This window comes from Vombatus ursinus, unplaced genomic scaffold, assembly GCF_900497805.2.
Source record: "Vombatus ursinus unplaced genomic scaffold, bare-nosed wombat genome assembly UNPS02014798.1, whole genome shotgun sequence".
In the NCBI taxonomy this organism is placed as follows: Eukaryota; Metazoa; Chordata; class Mammalia; order Diprotodontia; family Vombatidae; genus Vombatus; species Vombatus ursinus.
In genome coordinates this window covers 12,416,912-12,436,767 of record NW_020954576.1, presented here as the reverse complement: position 1 = coordinate 12,436,767, position 19,856 = coordinate 12,416,912, and the positions used below count along the sequence as shown (strand labels likewise).

Genomic DNA, 19,856 nt, shown 5'->3' with positions numbered 1-19,856 from the left:
AGTCTGGGCAGAAGTGGACTTAAAGAGAATGAGTATATGTTTAATGTTTATTATCTGATGTCTCCATTATTAAACAACATTTATTTACTTAGTGGTTCTATGTTAAGATTAAAAACACTACATATAGCATTCTAGCACTTGTCCACTTCTATGGAGAACCAACTCCATTACATCAAGGTCAAAAGCCTAGGACTCATTCAATACAATATGTTAAAAAAGAGGAAGGTATAAAACAATGGGTGAGGGCTCACACACCGCAAGATGACAAGTGGCACTGCCTTCTAGAGAAAGGTAGAGCTGAGGAACTAAAGAACTCTGACTCCGATAACTAGAGAACTAGACATTTATCTATCACTTCCATTCCAGTGGAGCATAAACAAACTGCTCATGTGAGTGTGGGGCTTTCCAACAAGTAGTTAACTACTCATTGGTTAACATGATAAGGATCCAAAGATGCCACTAGTCAGTCCATTAGTCAACAAGCATTTAAAAGTGAAAAGAGGATATTCAATACTGGTCACAGGAGAAAGAAAAAAAATTAGCTACTGACTTCTTGCTATACTGAGATAGCCATATGTTGACCTGACATGAAAAACTGCTAGACATGCTGTCTTTCCAGGGGATGTTTCCAGGATATGACTCCCCAAACTTCTAAGATAAAATAACCAATACCCACATTTGGATATTCATATAGGGATAAATGATATTAGCAGAAGGAAACCAAATAAGAATCACTAGAAATTTAAGAAGTCCAAGGAAAGAAACTGGAGACTTTGGTGGCACAAGCAGTGTTTTTGTCACTGCTACTGATTGGAAGTGTTTTAGGAGAGAAAGGCAGTGTTGGGAAATAAGCTAATAAATAAGAGAGTTTAGTTGGAATAGTTGGAATTGAGATGTCTGTAGCAGAGCTTAACATGTAGACTTTTGGCAAGGGATGGAGACTGAAAAGGTCCAGGAAATCTGCTTAAAGATTTGCATATCTGATCAACCAAAATTTAAATTGAAAAGTAGAGGGAAAGGAGAAGACAATCTACATTTTTCCATTTTGCCAGATACCACACAGAGTAAAAAAATTGACATGGGAAAACTATTAGTAAAGAGGAACAGTAATTCATAAGAGACAATATTAAAGAAAAAGGATAGTAATAATATTAATGAAGTCAGGTATCAAAACACAAATAAGAATATGGGAAAATCACACTGAACTAGACATCTTAATGCAAGGAACTAAATTTAACTTCAGAGGCTTCAATAAGAATTTGTGGGATGAAGTTCAGACTTGAAATGTGGCAATGGAAAGGTATACCTTAGTCAAAAAATCAAATTAGATAAAAGGACAGTAAAATACCATTCTAGATCAAAAGAACACATTCATATAAGAAATCTATAAACTACAGTTGGGAACGTAACAGAGAACAGTTGGATGAAGATCAATAGAGGACAAAAAAGAAATGATATTGTGATAAGAGAAAACAATGGTCCATCCAATTACCAGGAAATTAGATATCAATTCTAGAAGTGTGTCATAAATCTGATAAGGAAAAACGCTACTGTAGTGATGGATATTTTATCTACTCAGATACCTGCAGCCTATCTTTTTGTTAAAAGCAAAGATGCAGATATTTTCTTAACTGGCAATAACTGCATTGTATTGACACAATTTCTCCTGCTATTTTCAGAGCACTTCTTTTCATTTTAAATTAACTAAAGAGATGCTATGTTTGATTCTAGTGCCAAAAAACTGGGGATATAAAAATCTAGTAATCTAATAATTGCAACAAAATTCCACTATAAAAATCAGATTGTGCTAAAGAATTCATGATAGTGATATCTGACCTGTCAATAGGTGACACAATAAATGCTGGCAAAGAGGACACTGGAATCATTACTAATATATCTACTATGTAATTTGTCACGCAAAACAACATCAGATGAATTTTTGTATAATCTTACCTTACGCTGTATCGATCCCATTCTTACAGATTTCACATCCACAGACTGGTAAGTAAGCCAGAGGCCTGTATCTACATGTTGTATGTAACACACTGAATCACCATACTTTATTTCTGATGTTCCCATACCATCTATTTCTTTTCTCATTCCTATGTCTAGCTTTTCCTAGACGGAAGAAAGAAATGTTATATGTTAACAATTATACTATAACAGTATTAATTAGATAGGCAAAGAAGAGTTATAAAAATAAAGGCAAGAAATTCCTTTATCTAAGTCCCATTCCATTCATTAGTTTTAGTGTGCAAATTAGAAATTCTGAAAAGCACTGCCTTAAGTTTACTCTTCTTTTTATGCATTTTAACTTCCAGTGATAAGTATAAGTATTGAAATGTATAAAGAACACCCCCCCAAAATGAACAAAAGTAAAAATGACTGTAATTATATAAATCTTCATGAAATTTTATTTGACTTTTCTTTTTTTTCCAATATCTTTGGATATTGTAACTTTCCTAGGAATATCAGGGGAACCATCTCCAGTTGTCCTGATATACATCTTGCCACTGGACCCAGATGGCTCTGGAAGAGAGAGTGAGGCTGGTGACTTTGCGCAGCCCTCCTCACTTAAATCCAAGTCACTTGCAAGTCATGGCATCATCTTTCTGATGTCATGGTTCTCTTCGAGAAGGAAGGACAAACAACAGCAATATGAGAATCTCTCCTTCCCTGGACCTGGTCAATATTCTGATCTGCATCCCATTCATTTTCTGTCCCAACTACTAAAATTCTCTATTAGGACTAAAACTATTCTTATTCAGAATTCTTACCACATCACAATACTGATCCTGTGGCAGAGACCAAAGTAATCATACATATCACAGTGCTCAGAAAGGAGAACAGAGAAATTACCAAAAACCCAAAATTATTATTTCTCTAGACTTTTTTCATATTCACCTAATATTATACTTATTTGTATGTATACACACACACACACACACACACACATATATATTTTTTAATTCCTTCCATTAGATTACAAGCATTTTAAGGACAATAAACGTATAATTTTTCAGCTCTGTATTCCCAGAAACTAGTCAGATACTTCACACAGAATAGGTATTTGATAAATGTTCATGAATTACAACTGAAAGAATTAGAAATGAAATGCTCTACCAGCAAAGAAGCACTGCCCACCACCTCCTCTAGTCTACCCCTAGCGTAATCACCCTGCAGGAGGAGAAGGAACTTAGGAGCAGATTAGAGGCAACCTATTCAGGCCTAGCCCAGTGTTCTCTTAACAACTCATGGAGACTACCAATTTTACAATTCATCTGCCATCAATCACTGACCACATATGAGAAAATCATGCCCTACTTCTACCTCTACTCTTTTGTTCCTACCTTCCTTAACCCTAAACCACCCATATCAAGGCCACCTGCACCTTCCATGGGCTCTCCAAAATTTCTGTTCCAAAGTGAATAAATTTCCCTTCATTCTGCACCTCTTTCTCTCATACTCTCTACTCTTATGGAGTCCTGGATTCCCCTTAATGACACTGTGCCCTTGGCCATCCAGTTCTGTCATTGGCTGTACCTTACTATACACTCCCCAACACACTAGTCTTAAGCGGGAATGCCCCTGCTCCCTACCAAACACTTTTAAACTCTTGTTTACCACCAGCACTAAACAACTTCTTCTCCTCTGAAGCTTACTCAATCAAAATTGTCTACCCAAGGGGCAGCTAGGTGGCGCAGTGGATAGAGCTCTGGCCTTGGAGTCAGGAGGACCTGAGTTCAAATCCGGCCTCAGACACTTGACACTATCTGTGTGACCTTGGGCAAGTCACTTAACCCCAACTGCCTAAAAAAAATAAAATAAAATAAAAACTGTCCACCTAATTCACAGCATGGTAGCTGTTATATACTGGGTCACTCTTCTTCCTTTCTCAAGAATTTCAGCATCTGGCTCAGTAACTTCTTCTCCAACTCCTACCCTTGTTAGACACCCTCCAACATTAATAATAATGCTCTATCAAATTCCAAAACCTCATAATTCCTCAGTTTTCTTTTCTAAAGTTAAAATTATTTTTTATTATGAACTTAACAAAAATAAGTAAGAATTTCCATACACATAGAATAGAAAAGAAGGACTATGAAACTACCTGTCTCTATAGTATATAGATTGCTTTTCTTTTTAAACTTAATAAACTCAACATGTCACTTTCTTGCATGTGATTATTTCTGACCTTAATTCTCAATTCTCTTTTATGCATCAAAAAAAATCTTTCAAAAACTGTCTTTTCTTTTTCATTTCCTTTTTTGTAGTAACATCTCTAGTCCTTCTCCTAACCATAACAAATTGAAAAGGAAGAAAAAGAAAATCTTTTATAACAAGTGCAAAATAAATTCTCACATTGGCCATGTCCAAAAATGTCTTATTCTATATCTTGAACCTATCATCTACCATGAAGTGGATAACATGGTTTGTCATCAGTTCTCTGGAATCATGGTTGGTCATTACATTGATCATAATTCTTAAGTCTTTCGAAGTATTTTTGTTTTTACAATATTGTCATTATTGTATTAACTGATCACCTGGTACTGTTCCCAGTTAACTGCTTCCCTTCTAATTTTAACTACACTGGTTTTGTTTATGCAAAAACTGAATAATTTTATGTAATCAAAATTGTCCAATTCATCTCCTGTGATCTCTATTTCTTGCCTGGTCATGAACTTTTCCCCTATCCATAGTTTCAAAAGGCCATTTTTTTCTCTGTTCCTTTCATTTGTTTAAAATGTGACCATTTATATCTAACTCATCTATTTGAATTTTACCTTGGTACATAGTTTGAGTTGTTGCTCTTGGCTTAATTTCTACCAGACTATTTTCCAGTTTTCTCATCAGTTTCTGTCAAATAATGAATCCTTACTCCAGTAGCTGAAGCATATGGGTTTATTGAAGATTATGCTATTATGTTAACTTCTTTCTGTATGTTGTATACTTCAGTCTCCTTAAACCTATGGCTTATACTTCCTCTCCACCTCAAGTACACACTGGAATGGTTACACACTATATCTTACCATCACCCATAAGTGTTCCACTTCTCTATAAGCTCTGATGTTCTCCTGCCTGGATATATTATCTTACCATTTCCACCTCTTCTTATGCCTTATCCCTTCTAAACTTTTTCTTTACCCTCATCAAGACTTCTAATCCTCTACCCCTCAATATTTTCTCAGATTGTTAGGTTTAGTCTCACTTCACTTTCCCCTCTTTTGAATCTCAACTCAGTGGTTGCATTTCAAATATACACTGTCATCTGTTCTTGAGTCCCTTGTCCCCTAGTCCTATAGTTGCTCATCTTTTGCCAAATCTTAGCTCTTTATTATTCCTACCCTCTACTTCCTCGGCTTCTACTCATACACTGCTGAATGAAACTGGGGGTCACACAACTGTACTGACTCAGTATATTACAAATTCAGGTTATCCACCTTCAACTGGACCCTCACTACACTAATACAACCATTTTATTCCTTCCTAATTGATTTGCTATTTCACTCACTAGAGAACTATTCCAAACATTCTTTTCCCTCTTGAAGCCTACCACAAGTCCTTTTACCTCCTTCCCAGATGAGAAGCTCACCTCTTTACTAAGAAAATTGGAGCCATCTGACATAAGGTCTCTCTTCTCTCATTCTCTTTATCTCAAAACCCCTCCACATTATTCCTGCTCTCTTTCTTACTTCCTTTCTCCAATACTCTAACAAAAAAGCATCATTTCTCCTTACAAAGGACAATCCCTTGATATGTGCATTTGATTTCTTCTTGTTCCAATCTTCTCCAGAAGAATGCAATCTCAATCATTCCCTCCCTTGCCCCCCACTCCCACTCCACCCCGCCTTGAATTTTAAACCTTTCCTTATTTTCTATTTCCTTCCCTACTGACTTCAAACATGCCTCACACATGCATGCACATACACACACACACACACACACACACACACACACACACACTCTTTCACATTCCAAAGCTATCATCCTATATCTGTTCTCTCTTTCTAAATCAAAGGGCCAAAGTCCTTGATTAAGCTGTCTTCAATTGACACCTTCATTTCCACTCTTCTTACACATTCTTCAAACTTTTACAATCTGGTTTACTACCTCATCACTCAACTGAAACTATTCTCTCCAAAGGTAACAATAATCTCTTAATTGCCAAATCTGATTTTTTTTCTCTTAGTACTTATCCTTCTCAAACTATATGCTACATTTGACACTGTTGAATACCATCTTCTCCTAGGCGCTCTCTTCCCCATTGAGTTTTGTGAAAATATTCTCTATTATTTTCTTCTCTTCTCATTTTGATCATTCCTTGTCCATTTACTTTGTTATCTCAATGTCCAACTCATGCCCTTTAAGAAAAAGAAATGAGCTCAAGAAGAAAAAAAAAAAACAACCCAGGACCAGATGGATTTACATGTGAATTCTACCTAACATTTAAGGAACAATTAATCTTAATACTACACAAACTACTTGAAAAAATAGATAAAGAAGGAGTCCTACCAAATTCCTTTTATGACACAAACATAGTTTTGATACCTAAACCAGGAAGAGTAAAAATAGAGAGAAAGAAAACTACAGACCAATTTCCTTACTGAATACCAATGCAAAAATTTTAAGTAAAATACTAGCAAGGAGATTATAGCAACATATCACAAAGACCATACACTACGACCAGGTGGGATTTATTCAAGGAATACAGGGCAGGTTCAATATTAGGAAAACTATCAGTGTAATTGACCAAATTATACACAAAAATAACAAAAATCATACAATTATATCAATTGATGCAGAAAAAGCCATCAACAAAATCCAACACCTATTCTTCATAAAAAATACCAAAAGAATAGGGAAAAGTGGAGCTTTTCTTAAAACAATAAATAGCATCTATCTAAAACCAACAGCAAGCATTATCTGTAATGGAGATAAGCTAGAAGCCTTCCTTGTACAATCTGGAGTGAAGTAAGAATGTCCATTATCATCAATACCATTCAATATTGTACTAGAAATGCTAGACATAGCAATAAGACAAGAAAAAGAAATTGAAGGAATAAAAACAGGCAATAAGGAACTAGAACTATCACTCTGCAGATAATATGATGGTATATTTAGAGAATCAACTGAAAAACTAGTTGAAACAATTAACAACTTCAGCAAAGTGGCAGGATATAAAAATAAACCAACATAAACCAACAGTATTTCTATGTGCTACCAACAAAACCCAGAAGCAGGAGATAGAAAGAGAAATTCTATGTAAAATAATTGGAGACAGTGTAAAATACTTCAGAGTCTGTGTGCCTAAATAAATACAAGGATTATAAGAACACAATTACAATACTCTTTACACACAAAGAAAGACAGATCTAAGCAATTAAAGAAATATTGACTGTTCATGAGTAGGTGGAGACAATATAATAACAATGAAAATTCTACATAAGTTAATTTACTTATTCAGCATCATGCCAATCAAATTAATAAAATATTATTTTATAAAGGTAAAAAAATATAAAAATTCATACAGAAGAACAAAAAGTCAAGACTATCAAAGCAATGAATGAAAAAATGCATTAGGAGGAGGCCTTGCAATTCCAGATTTCAAACTATACTACAAATGGTAATCATCAAAACAATCAGGTAATGGCTAAGAAATACAGTAGTAGATCAATGGAATAGATTAGGTACACAAAATACGGTAGAAAATGATCATAATAATCTAGTGCTTAATAAGGCCAGAGCCAAGCTTTTGTGGTAAAAACTTACCATTTGAAAAAAATTGTTGAAAAAACTGGAAAGTAGTTTGGCAGAACCTAGGCATAAACTAAAATCTCACATCTTATACCAAGATAAAGTCAAAATGGACATTAGACATAAAGGGTAATATACCTATATACATATAAAGGGAAATGTACCTATGGATATCTGTCAATGGATAAGGCAAGAGTTTATAACAAAGCAAGAGATAAGGAAGATCACAGGAAATAAAATAGATAATTTTGAACACATGAAATTAAAAAGCTTCTGTACAAACTAAATTAATACAACCAAAATTAGAAGGAAAGTATGAAACTGGGAGAAAATTTTTATAGCAAATTTGTCTGATAAAGGCCTAATTTCCCAAATATATAGGAAACTAAGTCAGATCTATAAAAATCTAAGAAATTCCCCAAGTAATAAATAGTAAAAAGATAGCTACTGGCAGTTTCCAAAACAAATCAAAGCTATCAATAGTCACATTAAAAAAATGTTTTAAATCACTATTGATTAGAGAATTACAAATGAAAATTACTTTGAGATACCACCTGACCCCTATCAGATTGGCTAACATAACAAAAAAGAAAAATGATAAATGTGGGAGGGTATGTGGAAAAATCAGGACACTAAAACACTGTTGGCGGAGTTGTGAACTAGTCCATGCATTCTGGGAAACAATGTAGAACTATGCCCAAAGAGCTATAAAACTATGCATACTATTTGACCTAGCAAATACCACTACTTTATTTGGCATAAATAATTAGTTTTTCTATATTTTACCAACAAAACCCAGCAGAAATACATAGAAAGAAAAATTCCATTTAAAATAAATATAGAATGTATGAAACCCTAGGGAGTTTACCTGACAAGAGACACACAGCAGTTATATAACTACAGCTACAAAATACCCTTTACTCAAATAAAGACACACCAAAATTACTGAAGAAATATTAATTGCCCATTCAAGTAATTTGTTTGTTCAGTGGCATAACAATTAAACAATCAAAGGAACACTTTATCAAACTAGAAAAAATAATACTAAAGTTCTTCTGGAGAAACAAAAGGCCAAGAATCTCAAGAAAAATAATTTTTAAAAGTGAGAATTAATAAGACCTACCTGTAACACATTTAAAACAATACTATAAAGCTTTAATTATCAAAATGATTTAGTATTGTTTAAGAAATAGAAAAGTCAATCAGTGGAACAGATTAGGTCCAAAAACATAAAAACAAATAAGCACAGTAGCCTAATCTTTGAGGCAGCTAGGTGTCTCAGTGGATAAAGTGCTGGGCTTAGAGTGAGGAATACTGAGTTCAAATCTGGCCTCAGACACTTTCTAGCTATGTGACCTGAGGCAAGTCATTTAACCTCTGTTTGTCTTAATCCACTGGAGAAGGAAATGGTAAACCACTCTAGTATCGTGGCCAAGAAAGCCCCATAATGGGGTGACAGAGTCAGACATAACTGAACACTAACAACAAACCTATTTAGTTTCGGCACACATCTCCCTGACTCTCAGGAATCCAAGTGCAAAAATGCCATGTCTGCAACTTGAATTCATACATAATGGAGAATATAGTGAAAATACTTGTGAATTACATAGTAGTAAACTCACAAATATGACAATTAGTAAAATGAGTGCCATATAGCATTCTGACAGTAAATATAGCAGGACAACAGAATCATAATTTCAGGAGGAAAAATTGTTCTGAATGCTATTTCAGTGCAGAAAGATGTTTTACTTTTATTAAACAAAACATAAATGGAAAATACTGCTATATCTATGCACATACATACATATTTATGTATATATGTAGAGAAATAGATCAGGTAGTAGTAGTAGTAGTAGTAGTAGTAGTACTTGTAGTATTAGGAGTAGTAGTAGTGATAATAGTAGTAGTAGCATACAGAGGGAATGTGGTCTGTGCAGGCTTTACTGATAAACAATTAAGAATACTTTAAACTCTGTACAGAGTTCCTATTTGGAGTTCAGTAATTCAGGAAATGGGTTTCACAGTAAATAAACAGGAAATTTGATGATATACTTTCAAATATGTTTATATAATTTTCTTAAGCTTTTCCAATGTCATAGAATCAAAAACCTGTGATGAATGAAAAAATTGAAGGAATTAAGAGAAACAGAATGATTACCACAGTAAAATTGTTTCCTACCTTAGAAGAGCGGAAACTAAATGCTGTTGATTTGACATCAGCTTTCTCTTTGTCCATGAGCAGAAGGCTTTTGTCATCCATGAGACTTAAGTATTTCCCTGTTGTCACATGCCGCAGTCGGAATGGCTGACCCCATCTGATGTGGCTCCCACTCCATCTAACAAGAAAAGTTAAGATTAATTTCTAAAACTGAGTTATTGTATATTATTTTAATCTTTAACAGTCAAAGACACAAAAATGTAAGTTGTACCATGAAATATTTTTTGAGATAGCAAGATATTTTTGAGATGGTTTCTTTTTATATTAACTCTATTTTTATAGGCACAAAGGTCAATACTATAATCAAAGCCTGATCATTAACTGGATTACATACACACAAAATATGTGTAAGATGCTGGTCTATGCCTGGTTTTCATAATATTAACTGCTCATGAGCATAATGAAAAAATGGCAAAACTACCCAAATCAATTTATATATTGATTGTCATACTAATCAAACTACCCAAAAATTACAATATTGAGCTAAAAAAAAAAAGGTCATCTGGAGTAACAAAAAGTCAAAAGTATATAGAAAAGTAATGATGAAAAGTGACGAGGAAGAGGACCAAGGAGTAAGTGCTAGATCTCAAACTTCTGCATAGCAGCAGTCATAAAAACTATTTGAAATAGCTTAGGAAATAGAGAGGCCTTCATGTGTATAATGGGAATTGTATTTCTTGCCTTCTCAATGGGTGGAGGAAGAGGTAGAGGGAGGGAGGGAATTTTGGATTTGGGGAGGGAATTTTTTTTCTAACAAAGAGGCTGCTAGGAAAACTGGAAAACAGTCTGGCAAAAACTAGGTAAAGACCAATTTCTTACATCAGATCTTTAAATAATTTCCAAATTATTGTATAAATTAGACATAAAATACTGTATCATATACATATTAAAGGAACAAGGAAAAAATTAAAATTTTAGATCTATGAATAAGGGAAGAGGTAGTGACCAAACAAAGGCTAGAGAAGACCACGCAAGATTTTTGATTACATAAAAGGAACGAGTTTTTCCACAAAACAAACCAAGGCAACTAAAATCCCTAAAAATTACCTTTCCAGGCCCTATCATATCCTCAAGCTGTCATATTTTATATAATATTTTCCCTCATTTCAACAAAGAAATTCTTAAAAAGTTGTTTATACTTGGTGCCTCCACTTCCTTTCCTCTTACTAAAGTCTCAATCTGCTACAAAGTGAATAATGACTTCCTCTCTTAACAGAAACGTTTTCCTCCAAAGTTACCAGTATAACAGAGAATGGGACCATGAAACTCTAAGAACATACAAAGACTGCCACTAACATAATTCTCTATGGAAGAGGCTAGGAAGTCTAGTCAAGATGATGCTTTACAGATACTTTGGAGCATTAATACATATTCTGTAATTGACTTGAATCTGCTAACTGTGTTGTGGATAGCAGTTTCAGTTATTGGTTACAATTAAGAAACCACACTTTAGGCTTGTGTATACTTTGGTACTGTGCAAAAGTACTTTGGCATACTTTGGAACTATACAAAAGGTGGACTTGGCCTCTTTCTCTCCCTTGGCTTGACTACCTGTTCAAACAACTTCTTCCTGGTAGACAGCATCCAGTGAGAGACAATGGTATAAGGGGAAAGGTCTTGAGCCATCACCTCATCTGAGACTAACATGTGGTCACCTGAATATGGACTTCTTTCTTTGCCTGTCTCAGTGTTTGTACTTTTGTTTTAGGTGAGTACTTATTAGAGTCAAGAAATTGAGTCTATGAAGGAGTTTTGCAGTCAGCCTAACATTAACACCCCAAAGAGTGACCTTCAAACCCAGCCAGCAGTAGCTGAAGACTGGGACTTATCCAAAAATGATGTCACATTTGGATGGGGGACCAATGCTATGCAGAAACTGTGCTAAATGCCAACTCTACTCAGAGACAAAGGTGCTATAAAGGAGAATGTGCTCTCAAAGTATCAGGGGAAATTTTGGTACTTCTGTTCTTGCTATATTTTTTGAAGTGAATATAGCTTTATTAAAGCTTATTGATGTTAAGTGGTTAAACTGAACTGGAGTGCTAGTCATTGGTGGCTATTAATATGGTTTGAGTCAATAACAAGTACCTGTACAATCTTAAGGGAGAGGGAGATGTAGCCAGCCTTGCTCTGGGAGAGTGAAACCAGAACATGTGTGTAACATCAACAATTTTTCTCTTAAAAAAATCTACTTTTTTAATTAACAAAAATCTATTTTCTCTTCTCTCATCTTTCCTCCACTGAGATAAAGAAAAAGAAAACACTTCAAACAAATATACATGGCAAAGCAAAACAAATTCCTAAATTGGACATGTCAAAAAAATTATATTCTCAATCTGCACCCTGAGTCCATCACTTCTGTCAAGAGGTGGATAGTAGTGTAATTTATCACGGGTCCTCTGGAATCATGGTTGGTCGCTGGACCTGTCAGTTTTAAGATTGTCAAAATTGTTTACCTTTATATGGTTGCTGCTACCATATGAACTATTTTCCTGGTTCTCTTCACATCAAACTAGATCACTATGTACAAGTCTTCCCTACATCCCTCTGAAACAATTTCATTAGTCATTTATTACAAGTTAATAATATTCCACTAATTAATATATCATAATGTATTTCCCCATTGCCCAATTGACAGGCACTTCATTAATTTTTAGCTCTTTGCTACCAAAAAAAAGACCTACTACAAATATTTTTGTAAATATAGGTCTTGATCCTCTTTTTTAAATTTCTTTGAGATATAGGCCTACAGTAGTATGTCTAGATCAAAGCATATCCAAATTGCCCTTCAGAACGCAAGGACCAAAATTCACAATTCCACAAATAGTGTGTTAGAATGCCTAGAAATTAAAAATGTTAATGATTTATATAAGCTTATTAATTGCTTCAATTTTTGGTTCACTCTGTGCTTCTCTAAGTAAACCATAGTATATAATAAGGGATAATTTTGTTTCTCCTTTGCCTATGCTTATTCCCCCAATTTTTTTTATCTTAATGCTACAGTTTTTATGCTATGTCAAACAGTAACCGTGACAGTAAGATCTTTGCTTTACCTTTAATCTTATGGAAAGGCCTCTAGTTAATCTTTATCACATATAATGTTGACTCTTGATTTTAGATAGCTAATACTTATCATAATAAGGAATTGTTTATTCATTGTGTTTCTGTTTTATCTTTAACAAGCTTTTTCTGCTTCAATTGATATAATTATATGATCTGGGTTGCTGTTATTAGTGTGTACTATTATTTTGATAGTTCTAATAATAAACAAACTCTGCATTGCTGGTATAAAATCCAACCTGGCTATAGAATATGATATTTATGATTTGTTGCTGTACTCTCCTTGCTAATATTTTATATGAAATGTCTGCATCAGTTTTCATTAAAGATGTTAATCTGTAGTTTTTTCTTTGTTTTGACTACCCATGTTTTAAGTATAAAGACAATATTTATATAATAGAAAGAATTTGGTAGGCCCCTCCCTTTTGCTATTTTTTTTTCAAAAAGCTTGTTTAGCACTAAGAATAATTGCTCCTTGACTATTTCATAGAATTTGCTTGTATATCCATTTGGCCTCAGGATTTTTAATTTGAGAGCTAATTTATGACTTATTCAATGTGATTTTTTGAGATTGGCTTTTTAAAATTAACTATTTTTGGTTCTGTTAACCTGCATATTTTATATTTTTTTGGAAATACCAATTTCATTCAGGTTACTGGTTTTATTTGCATATAATTGGGCAAAGTAGTTTCTAGCAATCTCCTTTATTCTTTATTTGTTGTAAATTTCCCTTTATTTTTGATACTGGTAATTTGTTTTCTCTTTTTCACATCAAATTAACTACTGATTTAGCTTCTTTATTGTTTTTAAACTATAATCTCTATTTATACCAATTCTTCATTTGTTTTCCATTTTGTTTATCTTCAAATTTTCAATTTTGGTACTTAATTGGGACTTTCGATTTGTTATTTTTCTAGGTCTTTATTTGCATACTTAATTCAATGAACTGTTCTTTTTTCTCTCTCTGTTGTTGGTGAAAGCTTTAAGTAATACAAAATTTTCTCCAAATACTTCTTTGGTAGCATCCCCCAAATTTTGTATGCTATTATCACTGCTGTCTTTATTTCTAATGCCATTATATGTTTTATATGACTTGTTTTTTAAACTAACAATTCTTTGTGACTAATTTACTTAGGTTCCAATTAAGTTTAATAATTTCTTCAGTCTCCTTTTGTTAAATATAATATTTTACTGCAGTTCAGAAATAATGTATTTAATTTTTCGTTATTTTTTCTGAGGTTTTTATGCCCTAATACATGGTCATTTTTTGTAAAGATGCTGTGCACAGCTGAAAAATATGTACAGTCATCCTTTGACATTCACATGTTTCACATTCACAGTTATGGTTGTAGTTGACCATCAATGATTAAATGGGAATTTTTGGAGAGTTGTGGCATACTGTGGAAAACTGTAGACAATGTACATATGTAAAGAAAACTATAGGGGCAGCTAGGTGGCACAGTGGAAAGAGCACCTGCCTTGGAGTCAGGAAGACCTGAGTTCAAATCCGGTCTCAGACACATAACCCTCACTAGCTGTGTGACCTTAGGCAAATCACTTAACCCCCATTGCCTCACAAAAAAACAGAAAACAAAAAAACAAAAAACAAAAAAAAAACTATACAACAATTAGTAAGTCACACATAAATTTTTATTAAAATTTTATTTACTAAATTATCGATATATTTTAACATTTACTACCAAAACTTTACATACATAAATGTATTATAAACAGTTAATTTTCTTAAAAGTGCCAGTATGCAAAAGAACTACCAGTTATGCACTCTCTTTGGGAACATCTCCTCTGTCTCTCTACCATCCAGACTCAGTCACATGAAATTCTCCAGCAAAAAAAACAAAAACAAAAACAAAAACCCATGTTTTTTGAAATGTGCTTTTTTTTGTAGGAGAAGGAAATTCATGAAGCAGGTGCTGCAACTACAACAAAAGCAGCAAAGACTCTGCATAGGAGGCAAGATACTAATCTCTCTTGCATAGATAGAAATTGCAACTTTTTTATGAGTGCATTGTACTGTTTTATGTGTTAAATAAATATGACCAGAATTATTAAAAATAAAGGTTAGGGATAGGTCCTAGATTTATTTGTGATTCTCCACATTTGAGGTGGCCCTGTGCCTCTATTTCCAGGGAATGTTGAGGGATGAGTGTATACTCCTTTCTATTCCCATTCATTAATCACCAGAACTCTATCATATCTAAATTTCTAAAATTCTATTAAGTTCTTTAATTTCTTTCTTCTATATTTTTGTTAGGTTTGTCTAGGTCTGAAAGGGGTACCTTTACATTTCCCATTATATTTTATTGCCATTTTTTCCCTATCACTCATTTAGCTTTTCCTTTTGTTATTTAAATGCAATGTCATTTGGTGTTTTTGTGTTTCAGTATTAATATTATTAACTCATTCTCAATGATACCTTTCTGAATTACTTACCATTTTCATCATATTATCACCATTTCTTTTAACCAAGTCTATTTTTCTTTTGCCTTGTCTAAGATCATGATTTCTAACTCCATCTTTTTTACTTCAGCTGAAGCTTAATAGACAACGTTCTAGTCCCTAATTTTCACCCAGTGTGAATGCTTATGTTTCAACTCTATTATTTATAAATACTATATCCATCTATCTATCTATCTATCTATCTATCTGCCTATAGATAGATAGATAGATATAGATATATGTATTGGGGGGGGTAGGCAATGGGGTTAAGTGACTTGCCCAGGGTCGCGCAGCTAGTGTCAAGTGTCTGAGGCCAGATTTGAACTCAGGTCCTCCTGACTCCAGGGCCAGTGCTTTATCCATTGTGCCACCTAGCTGCCCCTATAAATAAGATATTGTTGAATTCTGCTTTCTAATCCTTCCTACTATCTTCTTCCATTTTATGGATGAGTTCATTCCATTCACATTCACTCTCATGATAATTAATTGTACACTTCCCTCTGATACTCCTATACTCTTCCTTTTCCTTTCTTCCTATTCCTTTACAAAGAAACAGTGAGTAACACGTACCATTGCTCTATACTTGATGCAATTGATGCTGCTTCTCTGTGCCCTGTTCTCTTTCCCTTGCCCAGAGTCCAATCACATGTTCTTACCTTGCTTTCTTTCTTTCCTTTCATACCCCTCCTCTTAGTGATCCATTAATGTTAAATTTGTTTTGCTTATGACTACTTCTTCTCTGAATCTCCCTTACCTCTTATTCTTTCCTGTTTCCTAATTTAGGAAGATATATTTCTGTATCTGACTGTGTATATATTCTTGCCTCTTTTGACCAGTTCAGATTAAAATGGGGTTCAATTATAACTCATACCTCCCACCTCTTCCTCTTTGCACAAATTTCTACATGAACTCCATGATTATGTGACATAATTTCCCCTACCCTACCTGCCCTTTTTCCCCCTTCTGCATTCCTTTTCCATTCTCTTTCCTTTATTCTTCTAAGATCATCAAAACACAACTAACCATTTCCTGACCCTCTTATTTTAGTCCCTTTATGAATCCTGAAAACATTAGGGTTCTGAGCAGACATCTATCATTTCCTTGACCCTTTGAAATGTTCATCCATTTTAAGCCTCTTACGATTGCTTGCTCATATTTACCTTTTTATATTTCTCTTGATTCCCCTGTATACATTTCAAATTTTTTAATCAACTCCTTTCTTTTCATCAAGGAATGCTTCGAAGTCCCCTATTTTGTAAAAGTTTTTTTTTCTCCCAGTTTTACTGGGTGATTTTTGGTTATAAGTCTATATTTTTTGCCTTTTACAATAATATATTTAATTTTTCTTATTTTTTTCCCTGAAGTTTTTATTCTGAACCTCCACTGAAAAAGGAGCTAACAAACTCTTTCTGTGCTCTTAACTGTGACTCCTAAACCTGAATTCTTTCTTGCAGTATTTTTATTTACTCTGAAAGCTCTAGGGTTATGGCTATAATAGTGTGTTTCCTTTTTGGACTTTGTTTCAGGTGGTGACCAGCTGAGTTTATTTTCATTCTGGCCTCTGCTTCAAAAAAATTTGGATAATTTTTGTCATGATTTTTTGAAATGTTATGTTAAGGCTCCATTTTAAGTCATAGATTTCAATAATTTTAATGGTTCTTAAATTCTCTCTCATGTTTTCAAGGTCTACTGTTTTTGATATGAGATACCATACATTTTCTTCTATTTTTCAATATTCTTATTTTATCTTAATATTTATTGTCTCATGGGGTGATTCATTCTAATGAGTCTACTGTTTCACTAAGGTTTTGTAATTCTTGTTCTAAGATGTTAAATCTCTTTGCAAATTACTCCTCAAAAGCACTCATCTCTTCTCTAATTCTTTCATCTAGCACCCTTACTTTATTTATAAAATAATTTTAAACTTTAAAAAAACCTCTTATTCCATTTCTTCCAGGAATTCTAGTTGAACTTATGTAAAGCTGGGTTTTTCTTGGAGGGTTTGCTTATAGATATTTTGGCATCATTCTCTTCTTATGGATTTGTGTCTTTAGCCTACCTGTCACCATAAGATAATTTTATGACAAGAGTCTAATTTTGTTTAGTCCTTTTTCAAGCCTTATTCCCAAATTTCAACAATTTCATGTGTGCAATGAGTTCTAGCTCCAATATGCTGAAGCTGGTTCCAGCTTCTGTCAGATAGCTAGCAGGTTTTGCAGGTTGAGTGAAGAACTACAGAGTCCCTCATTGTCTGAGCTCCTTGCCTTCATTACTCAGCTGAAGGCTTCAGACTGTGATGGTGGTTGAATCTCAGACCCAGCTCTATGGTCAGAGCCACACAGCTGCTGTTAGCTTCTGTTCTGGCTCCTTAGTTAGCGTGCGGCCTCAAGTCTGCAATAGTTCCTTGTCCCTGGTCCATCAGTGGTAGGCAGAGGTTCCTTCCTCAAGTTTCATAGGATCTGAGGCTCAGGTTTGGGATAAAATAAGCAGAACTTCCAAATGACTTCTGGTTCTGCTCTTTACCCTACACCAAGCCCTATATTGCTATATCTGGGGCTTTGTTATTGCCTCAACACATAATAGAAAGTCCCAGTTCAATCTCCAAGGCAGAGGGCTCTACATGGCCTCAGTCAGACTCTGTCCCTAATATGCACAAACCTCTACCTTCCCCACATACCTGTGTTGGGAAAATAATTTACTGATTTTTCCTTGGTTTTCCTCATCACACCTGGGTCTGCCATTCTTCTTAGGCCTTCGTTGGAATAGTTTCGGCAGACAGCTGTGTTATACTGCCTCCTCTATACCATTCGGGGTTGTCTCATCAATAATTTATTTCCACCACCCCTATTTTATTAAAAGCAAGGAGACTTTTTTCCGTTTCAAATTCTCTCCCTCTCCCTACTTCCTTCCCCACCTAATGGGAAGCCCAGAAAAAAAATTACAAACGTATATAGTCATGCAAATCAAATTTCCACATTAGTCATGTTCAAAAAAAAAGGAAAAAAGAAAAAGAAAAATATTGTGCTTCAGTTTGTACTGAGTCTATTAAGTTCTCTACCTGGAGGTGGATAGTATGTTTCATCATGAGTTCTTTGGAACTGTGATAAGTCATTGTGCTAACCAGAGTTACTAAATCTTTTAAAATTTATTATCTTTATAATATTGCTATTATCGTGTAGATTGTTCCCCAGTTCTGCTCATATCATTTTGAATCAGTTCACATAAGTCTTTACAGGTTTTTTCTGAAACCATCTACTTCATCATTTCTTACAGCTAAATAATATTCAATTGCATTCATATACTGTACTATAACTTGTTCAATCATTTCCCAACTGATAAATATTCCTTCCATTTCCAATTTTTTGCCACCACAAAAAGAACTGCTATAAATGTGTTTGAACATAGGGGTCATTTTCATCTTTTTCTGATATCCTTGAGGAATAGTTCTAGTAGAGATATTGCTGGATCAGAGGATACACACAGCTTAATAGCCTTTTGGGCATAGTTCCAAACCGCTTTCCAGAATGGTTGGACTAAAATACTCCCCACTGCAGTGGCACCTCTGCTGCCACTGCGCTATGCTCCTAGTTGTCCTTGCCCAATGCTCACAGACCTCTCTATTTTTATAAGCTACCCTGGACTGAAAAAAAAATGACTGACTGTTACTTGTTCTAAGTTTTTCCAATAAGATAACTATAGCATATTTTCTGGGATGGTTGTAGAGGAGGTATGTTGGGTGAGCTGGGCCATAGATAATCTCCTAATTGCCAAAGTAATCTTTTCTTGGCTCACTCTTTTATATACCTTCACTTGTTTTTCAAAATCTATGTTCACAACTACCACCATGCTTCACTCCACAGATTTTGCTACTAGGCTTCAGCTGTCTATTCTTTCTGTCCCTGCTGCCCTCTTCTCCCATAGTTGATTTATTCCTGGAACTACCATTGTGAGGAAGGTCCCAGACCAGTAATCTTTCATTCTCCCAACTTTGCCACCATGGCCCATCAGTTCCTTACTTTCCTACTCCACTCCTTTTCAGCTCTCTTTTATGTGTTGTCTTCACCTCTTTATAATGTAAACTCCTTGAAGGCAGGAACTGCCTTTTTTAAAAAAAAAAGAAAGCTTGTATTTACATCACCAGCACTTAGCACAGTGCTTGGCACCCAGTAAATAATAAATTTTTGCTGGTTTCACCACCACCATCAACATCCCTGCCCTAGTCTTTACCTATGAAAGCTTTTCTACCCAATATCTTTTTGAAAATTAAGGATGCTACCCACTCTAAATGCACTCTAAACCTCTAATGCACTCTAAACCTCTGCCTACCACTGATGGACCAGGGACAAGGAACTATTGCAGACTTGAG

The 19,856-nt window shown here is 34.5% G+C and overlaps 1 protein-coding gene across 1 annotated transcript in view; it reads right to left on the bottom strand.

Moving 5' to 3' along the window:
* LOC114050041 (ryanodine receptor 2) overlaps positions 1 to 19,856 on the bottom strand; it is an 811,539-nt gene that overhangs the window by 431,006 nt on the left and 360,677 nt on the right. The window contains exons 12-13 of the mRNA XM_027871576.1: positions 9,935 to 10,091; positions 1,954 to 2,118 (exon numbers count right to left, since the gene is read on the bottom strand). Of these exons, the coding sequence (XP_027727377.1) occupies positions 1,954 to 2,118; positions 9,935 to 10,091 (322 nt within the window). The remainder of the gene's footprint in view (positions 1 to 1,953; positions 2,119 to 9,934; positions 10,092 to 19,856) is intronic.